Source organism: Staurois parvus, unplaced genomic scaffold (assembly GCF_062004578.1).
Source record: "Staurois parvus isolate SC_StPar_1 unplaced genomic scaffold, SC_StPar_1.0 ptg000019l, whole genome shotgun sequence".
Classification (NCBI taxonomy): domain Eukaryota; kingdom Metazoa; phylum Chordata; class Amphibia; order Anura; family Ranidae; genus Staurois; species Staurois parvus.
In genome coordinates this window covers 11,740,803-11,754,642 of record NW_028317815.1, presented here as the reverse complement: position 1 = coordinate 11,754,642, position 13,840 = coordinate 11,740,803, and the positions used below count along the sequence as shown (strand labels likewise).

Sequence of the window (13,840 nt, the reverse complement as noted above, 5' to 3'; positions counted from 1 at the left end):
CAGTGACACTGGTGACAGGGCAGTGAAGGGTTAACTGGGGGGGGGGCAATCAGGGGGTTAAATGAGTCCTAGACTGTGTTCTAACTGTCAGTGTGCTGTTTTACTCACGTTTAAATGTCTCTTCTTCTCTGTCTGGAACGGAATGTGTCCAGGCAGAGAAGAATGACATCATATCCTGTCCTGTGTAAATATCAACACAGGACAGGATAGGACAGGGACCGATCATCCGATTTCAGCCAGAAATCACTGGCTGAAATCTAATGATTGATCCCTCCTGGATCGAATCGGATCACCCGCGGGTCGGCGGGAGCGCACGCGCACGCCCCCTGCCGGCGAAAGTGTCGGGAGCGCGGAACCCGTTTTAAAACGTGGTTTTGCGCTCCACTGCCGCCCTGCACACGTATATACACAGTGGCAGGGCGGCAAGCGGTTAAGGATGGACAGGAAGTTACTGATGTTGTTGAGAATATGGAGAATACTCCTAATATTATACTAGTTACTATAGATGAGAATTCGCTTTACACCAGCATTAAACTTGTAGATGGGGTAAGTGCAGTTAAATGGGCCCTTAAGGAATATACGGAGATTCATAGAAAACAAAGGAAATTTATACTACAGCTATTGGAGTTTGGAATGTACAATAATTATTTTTGGTATGGAGGAGAGTTTTATATTCAGAAACAAGGCGTAGCAATGGGCACTAAGTTCGCACCAAGTCTAGCAAACATCTTTGTCTAGGTGGGAGCATGAAGAAATTTTTGGAAAAGAATGGAAAGGGTTAAATTTGTGCAAAATGTTCATTGACTGCATCCTAGTCATTTCGGAGGGGGATATGTATGCTATGTATTTTGACCCACATATCCTTACCATTGGAAAAACGGGAATAATGTTGGTCGGGAAGAGCTCTCTAGCCTATGCTATCTGACTGATTTAGTCTGGGAAGGTGCTTGGTCTGTGAGGTAGTGGAGTGGTTCTATCACTTTTTTCACTGGTGGTCACAGTTTGATAAAGAGTGGAGCACGGGACGACACAATATTGAGGAATTGATAGTACTACACTATGTTTTATAACTTTTTCTGGAGGGTACATCTTCTGTGAAAGGGAGAACGGAAAGAACAAGCTGTGAATTGAAGATAATTTTCTGTGGAACTTGTTACAAGGCGATTTAAATATAGATAGAGTGTAAGAGAAATAGAAATAAACACTTGGTGGAGTGGATATGCACGGACTTTGACACATTTTTGTGAGTGTGATTCATTTAAGATAGTTGTGAGTGTATTAAAGATAATGCATTGTGTGTGTCTATATGCATCTTTTTGAGGTACAATATGTGGCTTCATGCCAAATGCTTTCTACTTTGAACATACTAATTTTATACAGCGCAAATGCTTGCATTTGCTTAGCCAGTACAGCCTTAGCTCTTCACAGCCTAAACAAGCCTCTATGGGGACTAACAACTGGCAAAGTCCAGAAAGACTTTTCTAATAATCGCATGCTACCAAGTCAACACAAGAACAAATGTGCTGGATTCGGATTTTCTAAGGGTCATTAAAATTATAGCACACTGACCTTGGTTCAACAGCACTCTACAAAATGGGGGCACCCTTGGAAATAGGGAACCCAGAGTTGAGAATCTGCATACTGTACATCTACTATATTGCCAAAAGTATTGGGACTCCTGTCTTTACACGCACATGAACTTTAATGGCATCCCAGTCTGTCTGTAGGGTTCAATATTGAGTTGGCCCACCCTATGCTGCTATAATAGCTTCAGCTCTTTTGGAAGGCTGTCCATAAGGTTTAGGAGTGTCTATGGGAATATTTGATCATTCTTCCAGAAGCGCATTTGTGAGGTCAGGCACTGATGTCGGATGAGAAGGCCTGGCTCACAGTCTAACCTCTAATTCATCCCAAATGGTGTTCTACTGGGTTGAGGTCAGGACTCTGTGCAGGTCAGTCAAGTTCCTCCACTCCAAACTCGCTCATCCATGTCTTTATGGACCTTGCTTTTTGCACTGGTGTGCAGTCATGTTGGAACAGGGAGTAGCCATCCCCAAACTGTTCCCACAAAGTTGAGAGCATGAAATTGTCCAAAATGTTTTGGTATGCTGACGCTTTAAGAGTTCCCTTTACTGGAGCTAAGGGGCCAAGCCCAATCCCTGAAAAACAACCCCATACCATAATCCCCCTTCCACCAAACTTTACACTTGGCAAAATGCAATAAGGCAAGTACCGTTCTCCTGGCAACCGCCAAACCCAGACATGTCCATTGGATTGCCAGACAGAGAAGGTGTGATTCGCTACTCCAGAGAACATGTCTCCACTGCTTTAGAGTCCAGTGGTGGCGTGCTGTACACCACTGCATCCAATGCTTTGCATTGCACTTGGTGATGTAAGGCTTGGATGCAGCTGCTGGGCCATGGAAACACATTCCTTGAAGCTCTCTACGTACTGTTGTGCTAATCTTAAGGCCACATGAAGTTTGGAGGTCTTTAGCTATTGACTCTTCAGACAGTTGGTGACTTCCGTGCACTGACCCCGCTCTGTCATTTTACGTGGTCTACCACTTCGTGGCTTAGTTGCTGCTGTTTCCAGTTGCTTCCACTTTGTTATAATACCACTAACAGTTTTCCGGGGAATATTTAGTAGCAAGGTAATTTAACGGATGGACTTATTGCACAGGTGGCAACCTATCATGGTACCACACTTGAATTCACTGAGCTGAGAGCGACCCATTCTTTCACAAATGTTTGTAGAAGCAGTCTGCATGCCTAGGTGCTTGATTTTATACATCTATGGCCATGGAGGTGATTGGGACACCTGAATCCAGTTATTTGGAGGTGTTTCCCAATACTTTTGGCAATATAGTGTGCAGTCCAGCGAGAGTGCCAAACATCCACGAGTCTAAGGTGACATTACATCAAATGTAACACTGGTGGAACAGTGATTGGGGAAGTGTTGTCTACCTCCATCTGATTAGCTTGCAGTTCCTGCTGTTGTGTCACCTTCATAGCATCAGCCAAGGGAAACCTCTGCAGCAGAGACACAGCCCTGATGAAGGGCTTTTTTGGTCTCGGAAACGCTTTGGATAATTTCTGCTATGAATCAACTTTATCATTTAAAAACCTTGGACTCTTGGATGATTGGCGCTTTTATTGGACTGCATGTACAGTATGTCTATTTGGTAGACTATTGTTTTAATGGATAAGATGCATGAATACCAGAAACCTATCTTTGAGGACCCGGTTTCCCTATACCAGTTACAGCTGATTCCCTTGGCATTGTTTTGTGTTGACACTCTAGAGAATGTAATTTGTCAAGTCCCTGGAATATTCCTTATATTGGTGGAAATGCACAGGATTTTGTGGTTGAAAGCCTGGTCTGCTTTGAGCGGTTTGTAAAAATCATAATTTATGCATGGCTTTTGATGGTGAACGTCTATTTGGGGAAATCCCTTGATACATTTATCAAGGAAGTCACTGGGAGGAAAGGTAATCCATCCCAAAAGTGCCTGGTTTGGCTACTATTACTTCTCAGCGAAGAGTTTTTTTTTTCTTCACTCCCCTCTAGGTGTTTACTTCCAAACCAAGGCATAGCACCTCCCTTTTGTCGCAAGCCCTCCTCACAATAAAGGGTTGCCCCCATTTTTAGTGCCAGTGTGGATCAGTGTTCCAGACCGCTGGGCCCAGTCTCATTACAAAGGCACAAAATAGTTTCCAGTCTGCCAGCTTCAGCCCAGAAGGCGGCAGCATTAATGACTGCCTTGTACCAACTTAAGGCAAAAATGGTTTCTTTTTACCAGTTCCTTTTTGAAGAACAGTTTCAAGGTTAATATTCCAATGTCTTCATGTTGCCAAAAGTAAATGGGGGCTTTTGGATTTAATATCCCTAAACAGATTTTTTTTGTGTACCAAAGTTCTGGATGAAATCAACAAGATCTCTGATTACTTCTTTCAGGCAAAGGGTAGTTTCTGGCATCAGTAGACATAAAAGATGTCTTTCAACACTTCCCCTCACAGGTTGGCCCAAAGAAACAATTTCACTTACTAATTGATTCACCTGCGGTCAGTGCTATATGAACGGTATGTAGCATCCGCTATAATCAATAATAAAGATCTGTGTTCCAGCAGCTATATGGGGAGTTCCCATCTGCTGTCACAAGAAAAAACTTGAGTTGGGCTGAGTGCTGCTCAGCCATTCCCAGGAAGCAGTGGCTTTTATCAATGATTATAGGGCTTCCTGTAGCTGAAGTGGAGACTGTGACATCGTCTGCCTGCCTCTCCACCTCAGCCAATAAGGGTAATGCTTGTATTCATTGATAAAATAAAAGGCTTCTTGTGAATGTCTGTCTGAGAAGCACTCGGCCTGACTTGATTTTTTTTTTTTTTTCCCGACAGGAGACAGTCCCTGTATCACTGCTGAAACTCAGTGCTTTATACTGTATCTCATTGATGTCATTGATGTTCCATACACTTTATGGAGCACTGACATCAGGCAAAAAAGGTTTAGCTTCACAGTCAGCACTCAGTTTTATGTTCCAATGCACAGGCTAGATTTGTAGAGGAGGTAGTAGAAGTTGCAAAGCTAAACCGGATAGGAGGTGTCATCTGCCTGGCTGTGTGGCTGGTAGTAGTGGGAGAATTGATATTTTAATTACACTTTAAACACTTGTAGGACCCCTTCGTCAAGGGAAGATAACAAGCTTCAACAACTTTTGAGTGCTTGCTACTTAAGACCTTGATCGTATGGTGCTTTCCACTGCGCTTGTACCCTAACGTATGGGTAATGCAAGTTGGGTAAAAGGGTTAGTATAAAATGGATTTTTTCACCTAAACAGAAACACTGATGGAACAGATTTACAAATCCTTTGGCAGGTGATACATTTCTTATGTACTCCTTTTTGAGCTTTTAGTTGCTTGACTGGACTTCAGGATTAGGCTCTATGCACATTAGTGTTTTTTAGGCTCCTAGAAGCTGTTGATAACATTTTTTTTTTCTCTGCTCCTAAAAACTAAATAGTGTCATCCTATTTGTCCATGCACACTAATTTGGACTATTAGCATTTTTTGGAGCTTCAGCTTCTAGGAGGAGAAGAAAAATTATTTTTGTAGAGTTTGGAGCATTTTTCCAGCAGAAAAAAAGCTATGAACAGATTTACAGTGTGTAAAAACGCTTCTAAACGCCCTTAAAATGCTACTAAAAAATGCTATTACCAGCGGGGTTTTTTCAGAGGTTTTTGAGCTTAGAAAAAAAAAATGCTAGTGTGCATGGAGCCTTAAAGTGTATGTCCAGGTATTACCCTCAAACCTCCCTGTCCCCCTCTGTAACATACCCCAATATTTATTTTTTCTTTTCTTGTTAATGTAGCCTGAAGCAGCTTTAATTACTCCTTGTGACATCATTAGGCTTCTAAAATTCTTGCAGGGGCAGTTGCTGGGGGTTCATTTTCTGTTAGCAAAGGTATATCACCAAGAATTGTATCTCCAAGGATCCCTTTTCCTATACACAGTATATGGACAGGCGTTTGGGAAGCATTTGCATCCTGCAGTTTCACAACAATTGCAGAATTGCGTGCTACATTTAGGGAAAAAGGAAGCATATAGGGCAGGGGTGTCAAACTGGCAGCCCTCCAGCTGTTGCGGAACTACCACTTCCATGAGGCATTGCAAGGCTGACCGTTACAAACATGACTCCCACAGGCAGAGGCATGATGGGACTTGTAGTTCCGCAACAGCTGGAGGGCCGCCAGTTTGACACCCCTGATATAGGGACTTCCTTTTTCCCTGAGTTGCTACTTGTCCTCTTATATTTGTGGGCACACTGTAGATTGCTTACAGAGAGTGTATTGTAGTTAAACTATTTTAGTTGTGTTTTGTGTTTTCATAAGCTCTTTTAAAGTCTGTTTGGAAGGTATGGATGCCAGTAGCAATAGGGATTAAGCTCTTTAATCCCACCCCCCCCAAAAAAGGATTCTCCAGGGGTAATGCATGCTTATAGCCCCAGTTTTGAAATTTGTGCGGTGCTGCCTCTGCTTCACTTAGAGCTTGTGCACACCAGGTGCCATGCAGGAATGTGTGAAAAATTGTGCAGTTTCCTGTGATGCACAAATGTGTGTTGCCTTCTGCAGACACGCGTTGGTACTGTTAATTCATATTGGCACCCCCACATATCTGTTAAACATGCTTATGTTTGTTACTGTCAAAACACATAGTACCACACTAGTCTAAATATACTTTTTGCGTGTTTTACATGTGTAGGGCAGCCATTGAAATTACTAGGCTGCCTTAATTGTACCAAAATCACGAGTTCTCTTATGAACTTTATGAAGTGAATGAGCCTTCAAATGTGTTCTTTGTCAAAACAGTAGACAAGAAGAACACTACATTGCACCTAGGTATTTTGTAGCATGCGTTTCCTGGTAACTATTGATTACAATCTGAACATTGTAAAGCAGGCACACCCCTCCTTTGCTATGATCTGCCTCAGGACCATCCTGAAATTTATATGATTGTAACAAATTTCTGAAAGTTTTTGAGACCAAGCCTAAAACACCTATGTGATGGTGCCTGGTCTTAGTGAGTGGCTGTTTAGACATTGCAAGCTACGTTTTTGGAAGTGTCATGTATTCTTTATACCCAGAGGTCTCAGATTGGAAGGTAGGGTCACCTTAGAACTTTGATTTATAGCATTTGTTTACGATTTCTTAGTTTGCTTTAAGAAAAAACTTTTTTAATACATTTTTTCTAGTAGTCACTAAAAAAATATATACCCCCCCCCCTCACATACATGAAATAATTTAGTACAGTGCCAGTGCAATCTTCTGCATCTCTAGAATTTTGGTTTGCACAGGAAATGCAATTTCATTGCTGATCACATCAAAGTACTTGTATGCATTTAACATTAAATGGCCATTTCAATGCTGTGTATAAGCCAAAGTGATGGATCTTGTCAAATGCTTCACTAGTAACAGTAAGAATTGTGGTTTGATGTGCCATGATGAACCGCATTTAGCTTTATTCTGGTGATAAATAACATGAACAGTATAAAGACCATGGAGTGTTAATCTGTCACATGTTTTACAAGGGTGTGGATCAGCTTGGAGATTTAAGGACATACTGCCCAGACTGTGTCTGAAATGCTGCAGATTTGCTTGTTTGCTCAATGTCTTCCTTTTTCCTACATTTTAGGGACCTGAACAGTCATGTTAAAGTAAAGCAGAAGACTGCTGTACTGAACATGTTAAGGAGACTGGACAAGATCAGGTTCAGAGGACAGAAGCGAGAAGAGTTTCCCGATTTGGCCGAGTCTCCAAATGCTTCCGATACAGAATGTGGAGATGATTTCCTTCTGAAAATACCTCGAACCTCAAAAGAGAATGAAGAGCTGAAGGACCCTGTGAGTATTCCAGTGATCATTTTCTCATGATTATTCTGTGTTTTTATTGTATAGTTCTATAGAATCACTGTCCAAGTTTGGAAATATTAATGTGTAAGGTGTTTGTGGCAAGGGCTCATTTTGTGCTAGTACACCTCAGTACAATATTTTCAGCTGGCTTTGTATAAGATGTTGGTAAACATAATGCATTGGGCGTTTCACTGTAATGATGTGCTTTTTCAGTTGACAGCCACAGATTAAGGTTTTTAAATGTAATACAAAAACATGCTTATGGTAAAAGAACCTATCAAAATATGTTGTATGCGAGAATCTGAATTTGTACTGTTAAATAATTTATGTAGGTTTCCTATGAAGGATGCATATTACTTACCCCCTTTTTAGCTTTATCTATGTTACTGGATGACTTGTGGAATTCAGGTAAGAGCCTCTAAGGTCTTGATGCTTTGACAATTGCCTGAATTCCTTCTGATAATACACATTGTCATCCAGCTCCTAAATAACCATTAGAGTATCAAACCCATAGACGTGTACAGGGCTCTGGCATGTGATAGTGTTTGGCACATTCAGGAGACGGCGTGTGTTGTCAGCATGAAGTCAGGCAGTTGGCAGAGCAGAACTTTTCATAATCTTCCAGGAGCCCAATCATGATGTGTTCTAGTTAAGGTTCATTAATGCGTGCCTTTTCTAAGTGTGTAGTGTTAATGCAGTTGATGCTGTCATCATATCGACTACTGAGCTGAAGACCTTTCTGTTTTGCTTTTCAGCTGCTTATTCTTTCCCCAGTCAGCTTCCAAGACAGCACCTGAGTGAGGGAAGCTCCTCCCACCTGAACAGGAAATGCTTCAAATGAGAAATTTTTTAGGTAGACTTCCATGAGACTGCACCTTGGCTTCCTAAGAGAACCTTAGGATAGATTGAAATATGTAAAAAGAACATACATAAGGAGGAACCCTTGCTGTCTTGAAAGTCCTCTGGAACCTGGGATACCTGTAGGAAAAAATGTTAGTTTTCCCCAATCTACTTCAGGACAGCACCTGAGAAAGTAAAAAAGAATTTACCAGACTTGGGGGGACTACAGCTTGAAGCACTTTCCTCCCAAATACCTGATCTGCTGACGGGAAAAGATTTCTTGGGGAACCTTTTTTCAGGGCAACTTTATCGGGACCTAAATTAGGCACCATCCTAGATTGCAGAGTGGACAAGGAGGTCTTTTCAACTAAGAAAACTGGTTCTCAATTTTCTTTTTTTTTTTTTTTTTTATGCCTCCGAAGCAACAAGTACAGGTTTTGGAATAAAAAATAATTATCAGTGAAGAAGCTTGAAAGGCTAAAGGGAAAGGTAGGGTCTTTTTTTTTTTTTTTTTTTTTTTTTTTTTAAATTTTAACATTCCTGACCCAGCCCCCAAGAACCAATGACTACACTTTGCCAGTGGGATGGGGATTAGAGGCTTTCCTTTCATCTTGGCCGCAGATCATCTCCAACAAACCTTTCATGAATCTGGTTGCAAAGGCGTACCAATTTGAATTCTCAGAGGAACCTCTGGGAATCGCAAAGCCTCTCAAAAAATCTTTAAGGAGCTTATGTGCCAAGTCCGTGATGTAGGAACTTGCAGATCTACAGTTAATAATCCTAATTTTGCTTTGAATATACGGTTTTCTTTTGTCGCACGTAGAGATCAGCTTCACAAAAACCTGGTTACAGCCAGTGGCTCCATGATCTAGGTCAGCGGTTCTCAACCTGGGGGTCGCGACCCCTTTGGGGGTCGAACGACCATTTCACAGGGGTCGCCTAAGACCATCGGAAAACACATATTTCCGATGGTCTTAGGAACCGAGACACCGCTCCTATGTCTCAGGCGATGTGTGGGCGGGATGATATGCTGCCCCTGTCACCTGGCCACACCTCCGGGATCACTCAACCGCTCTGCCTCCTCGCCGCTGATTGGCCACTGGAACTGTAGCTCAGGAGAGGCACACAGGCGGCCAATCACCGGCGAGGAGGTGGAGCTTGGAGAGGAGGAGCCGAGTGGCAGCGCGCGTAGATCAAAGAAGATCGAGGGAGCTGCCGGAGCAAGTGAAGAGGAGAGCGGCCAGAGAAGGAAGACAGCTGACAGGTAAGTGCAAATTTTGCTGCTGCAGCCAGGTATGCAGGCTGTAGATGGGAGAGGGAGAGAGCGAGCCCAGGCTGGAGCAGGGGTCAGCAAGGTAAGTATCATTGGTGTCAGTGGGAGGAATAGTGCCCCATCATTGGTGTCACTAATACCAACGATGGGGCACTATTTCTCCCACACATACACCAACGATGGGGCACTATTCCTCCCCCACTGACACCAACGATGGGGCACTATTCCTCCCCCCACTGACACCAACGATGGGGCACTATTCCTCCCCCCACTGACACCAACGATGGGGCACTATTCCTCCCCCCACTGACACCAACGATGGGGCACTATTCCTCCCCCCACTGACACCAACGATGGGGCACTATTCCTCCCCCCACTGACACCAACGATGGGGCACTATTCCTCCCCCCACTGACACCAACGATGGGGCACTATTCCTCCCCCCACTGACACCAACGATGGGGCACTATTCCTCCCCCCACTGACACCAACGATGGGGCACTATTCCTCCCCCCACTGACACCAACGATGGGGCACTATTCCTCCCCCCACTGACACCAACGATGGGGCACTATTCCTCCCCCCACTGACACCAACGATGGGGCACTATTCCTCCCCCCACTGACACCAACGATGGGGCACTATTCCTCCCCCCACTGACACCAACGATGGGGCACTATTCCTCCCCCCACTGACACCAACGATGGGGCACTATTCCTCCCCCCACTGACACCAACGATGGGGCACTATTCCTCCCCCCACTGACACCAACGATGGGGCACTATTCCTCCCCCCACTGACACCAACGATGGGGCACTATTCCTCCCCCCACTGACACCAACGATGGGGCACTATTCCTCCCCCCACTGACACCAACGATGGGGCACTATTCCTCCCCCCACTGACACCAACGATGGGGCACTATTCCTCCCCCCACTGACACCAACGATGGGGCACTATTCCTCCCCCCACTGACACCAACGATGGGGCACTATTCCTCCCCCCACTGACACCAACGATGGGGCACTATTCCTCCCCCCACTGACACCAACGATGGGGCACTATTCCTCCCCCCACTGACACCAACGATGGGGCACTATTCCTCCCCCCACTGACACCAACGATGGGGCACTATTCCTCCCCCCACTGACACCAACGATGGGGCACTATTCCTCCCCTTACTGACACCAACGATGGGGCACTATTCCTCCCCCCACTGACACCAACGATGGGGCACTATTCCTCCCCCCACTGACACCAACGATGGGGCACTATTCCTCCCCCCACTGACACCAACGATGGGGCACTATTCCTCCCCCCACTGACACCAACGATGGGGCACTATTCCTCCCCCCACTGACACCAACGATGGGGCACTATTCCTCCCCCCACTGACACCAACGATGGGGCACTATTCCTCCCCCCACTGACACCAACGATGGGGCACTATTCCTCCCCCCACTGACACCAACGATGGGGCACTATTCCTCCCCCCACTGACACCAACGATGGGGCACTATTCCTCCCCCCACTGACACCAACGATGGGGCACTATTCCTCCCCCCACTGACACCAACGATGGGGCACTATTCCTCCCCCCACTGACACCAACGATGGGGCACTATTCCTCCCCCCACTGACACCAACGATGGGGCACTATTCCTCCCCCCACTGACACCAACGATGGGGCACTATTCCTCCCCCCACTGACACCAACGATGGGGCACTATTCCTCCCCCCACTGACACCAACGATGGGGCACTATTCCTCCCCCCACTGACACCAACGATGGGGCACTATTCCTCCCCTTACTGACACCAACGATGGGGCACTATTCCTCCCCTTACTGACACCAACGATGGGGCACTATTCCTCCCCTTACTGACACCAACGATGGGGCACTATTCCTCCCCTTACTGACACCAACGATGGGGCACTATTCCTCCCCTTACTGACACCAACGATGGGGCACTATTCCTCCCCTTACTGACACCAACGATGGGGCACTATTCCTCCCCTTACTGACACCAACGATGGGGCACTATTCCTCCCCTTACTGACACCAACGATGGGGCACTATTCCTCCCCTTACTGACACCAACGATGGGGCACTATTCCTCCCCTTACTGACACCAACGATGGGGCACTATTCCTCCCCTTACTGACACCAACGATGGGGCACTATTCCTCCCCTTACTGACACCAACGATGGGGCACTATTCCTCCCCTTACTGACACCAACGATGGGGCACTATTCCTCCCCTTACTGACACCAACGATGGGGCACTATTCCTCCCCCCACTGACACCAACGATGGGGCACTATTCCCCCCACTGCAAAATTACAGTTATGAAGTAGCAACGAAAATAATTTTATGGTTGGGGGTCACCACAACATGAGGAACTGTATTAAGGGGTCGCGGCATTAGAAAGGTTGAGAACCACTGATCTAGGTGATCTGATGATGATACAAAAGTATCCCCTGATTCCCTCTGACAGCATAGAGTTTTTGGTGTTCAGGGTAGACTTTATAAAGCAAAATATTTTTCTGCCTCAAGAGACAATTGAAAAGTTAATTGTCCCTAAACATCTAACAATGCACTCGCCATTTTTCCATCAAGGTTAATATTTCAATCCTTCTGGCAGTGCAATGGGACCTTCTACTCTTGGTCTCTCCAATTCATTCTTCTCAAAGTCTAGGATCGGCTGTTGCTGGACAAGAAAGTGTTCATCCTATTAAAGGTAAAAAATGAGCTTTTGGTTGTGGAGAGCAAGTCATACCTTTCCACAGGCCTACTATTGGAGTTTCCAGTGGAAATAATGTAACACAGATGCCACCTCAGGGGGCTAGGGGACCCATTTACACAACCAGATAGGCCTTTGAAAGAGTAGTCAGCCAGATCCTCCAGCTGGGAAGAACTATAGCAGCTATGTGATTCAGGGAAGCCTTTAGGCCCCTTTCACATGGGGCGGAATATGCTTTGCGCGCCAGGCGTCCTGCCTGCTAATCCCCTGCTTAATAGAACAGGACGATAACAGGTCTGTGTCTGCTCAGTTTCTGCAGAGCGGACACAAACTGAGCCCTCTGTGCTGTATGGGCAGCTGGGAGTAAACAAACTGACTGTCCATTTTACACCCAATTGCTCTCCTATACAATCCTTCTAGACAGAAGGGGATGGATCATTTCCATATTATTTTTATTATTTTGCGGACCGTATTGGATTGGAGGTAGGTGGGTATAAACGCACAGAGGTCTGTGCGCCAGTCCATAGTGATGCATGGACACCCTGGTTCATCTCTGGGAGATCAGTCTGTCATTCTTTTCTCTGTTTCTATTATTCTCCAGCATATTTTGCAAGTTTGTGGAGGAAGACAAGAGCTTAATTGTATTTGTCCCTTAATGGCCCAATGATCATGATTCTTAGTGCTACTCTTTTTAAGCAAGAAAACCCCCAATTATAATATATCTCAGACCAGATTAAATACATGCAGGGGTCGATACTCCATCCCCAAACTTGAGTTTCTCAAGTAATAAGCATAGTTTCTCCAGAACAACTATTAAAGAGGAACTTCACTGCCATGACATGCATATTCCAGGAAGCTGAAGGAGAAGGGACAAGTCATTCTCACTTAGGTGGGCATGGCAGTGTGGGCAGGGCCATAGTAAAAGGAAGAAAAAAAAAATGAAAACAAATTTTAAGTGAGGGTCTATTTTGAGAGAGGCTGTAATCACCTTGCTTGCCAGCCAAAAAGGTTACTTGGACTACCTACAGAAAATTTAGAAAGCTGTTTTCAACTTTCCTTCCACTCACCAACAGAATGTCTCCCAACCTGCTGTAAGTGGGAGGAGGGAGCCCAGACAATTATGGTGCCGTTAGAGCCTATGGGTGTTATCATGGCTTCCAGAGTTCCCAGCCATTGTCAAGCAGTCTCACGTAACTGGTGCAGATTAAAATAGGTAAGAATATCATCTTTTCTGGTGGGAAGGAGCCTTGCTCTCTCATTTGCTATTCTTGAAACTGATTTACCACTGAGACTAACTCTAGTTTTGACATGGAACATGATATGACATAATCATAATTATTCTTTATTCCTGGTGAGAAAATCGTTTATTTAGTTTAATTGGTTTCAGGACTGGTGAACATCAGAATGCAGTGTGGGAAAGGTGCATTCCATGCTTGCTTTCCATACCATGGTCAACGAGTATGTGATCTGTTACGGATGTAAATATATTATGGACACCCCAAACACAGATTGTAAATGCAGTGCATTTGCCTGCATCAGCTCTCATTGTACTGCAGTACCATTTGGTGCAGTGCCATTC

The 13,840-nt window shown here is 45.0% G+C and overlaps 1 protein-coding gene across 2 annotated transcripts in view; it reads left to right on the top strand.

Annotated features, from left to right (window-relative positions):
• The window catches only part of GRAMD4 (GRAM domain containing 4), a 218,492-nt gene that overhangs the window by 51,345 nt on the left and 153,307 nt on the right, over positions 1-13,840 (top strand). For both annotated transcript variants that reach the window (XM_089684820.1, XM_089684813.1), the window contains exon 2: positions 7,188-7,395. In XM_089684820.1, the coding sequence (XP_089540946.1) occupies positions 7,188-7,395 (208 nt within the window). The remainder of the gene's footprint in view (positions 1-7,187; positions 7,396-13,840) is intronic.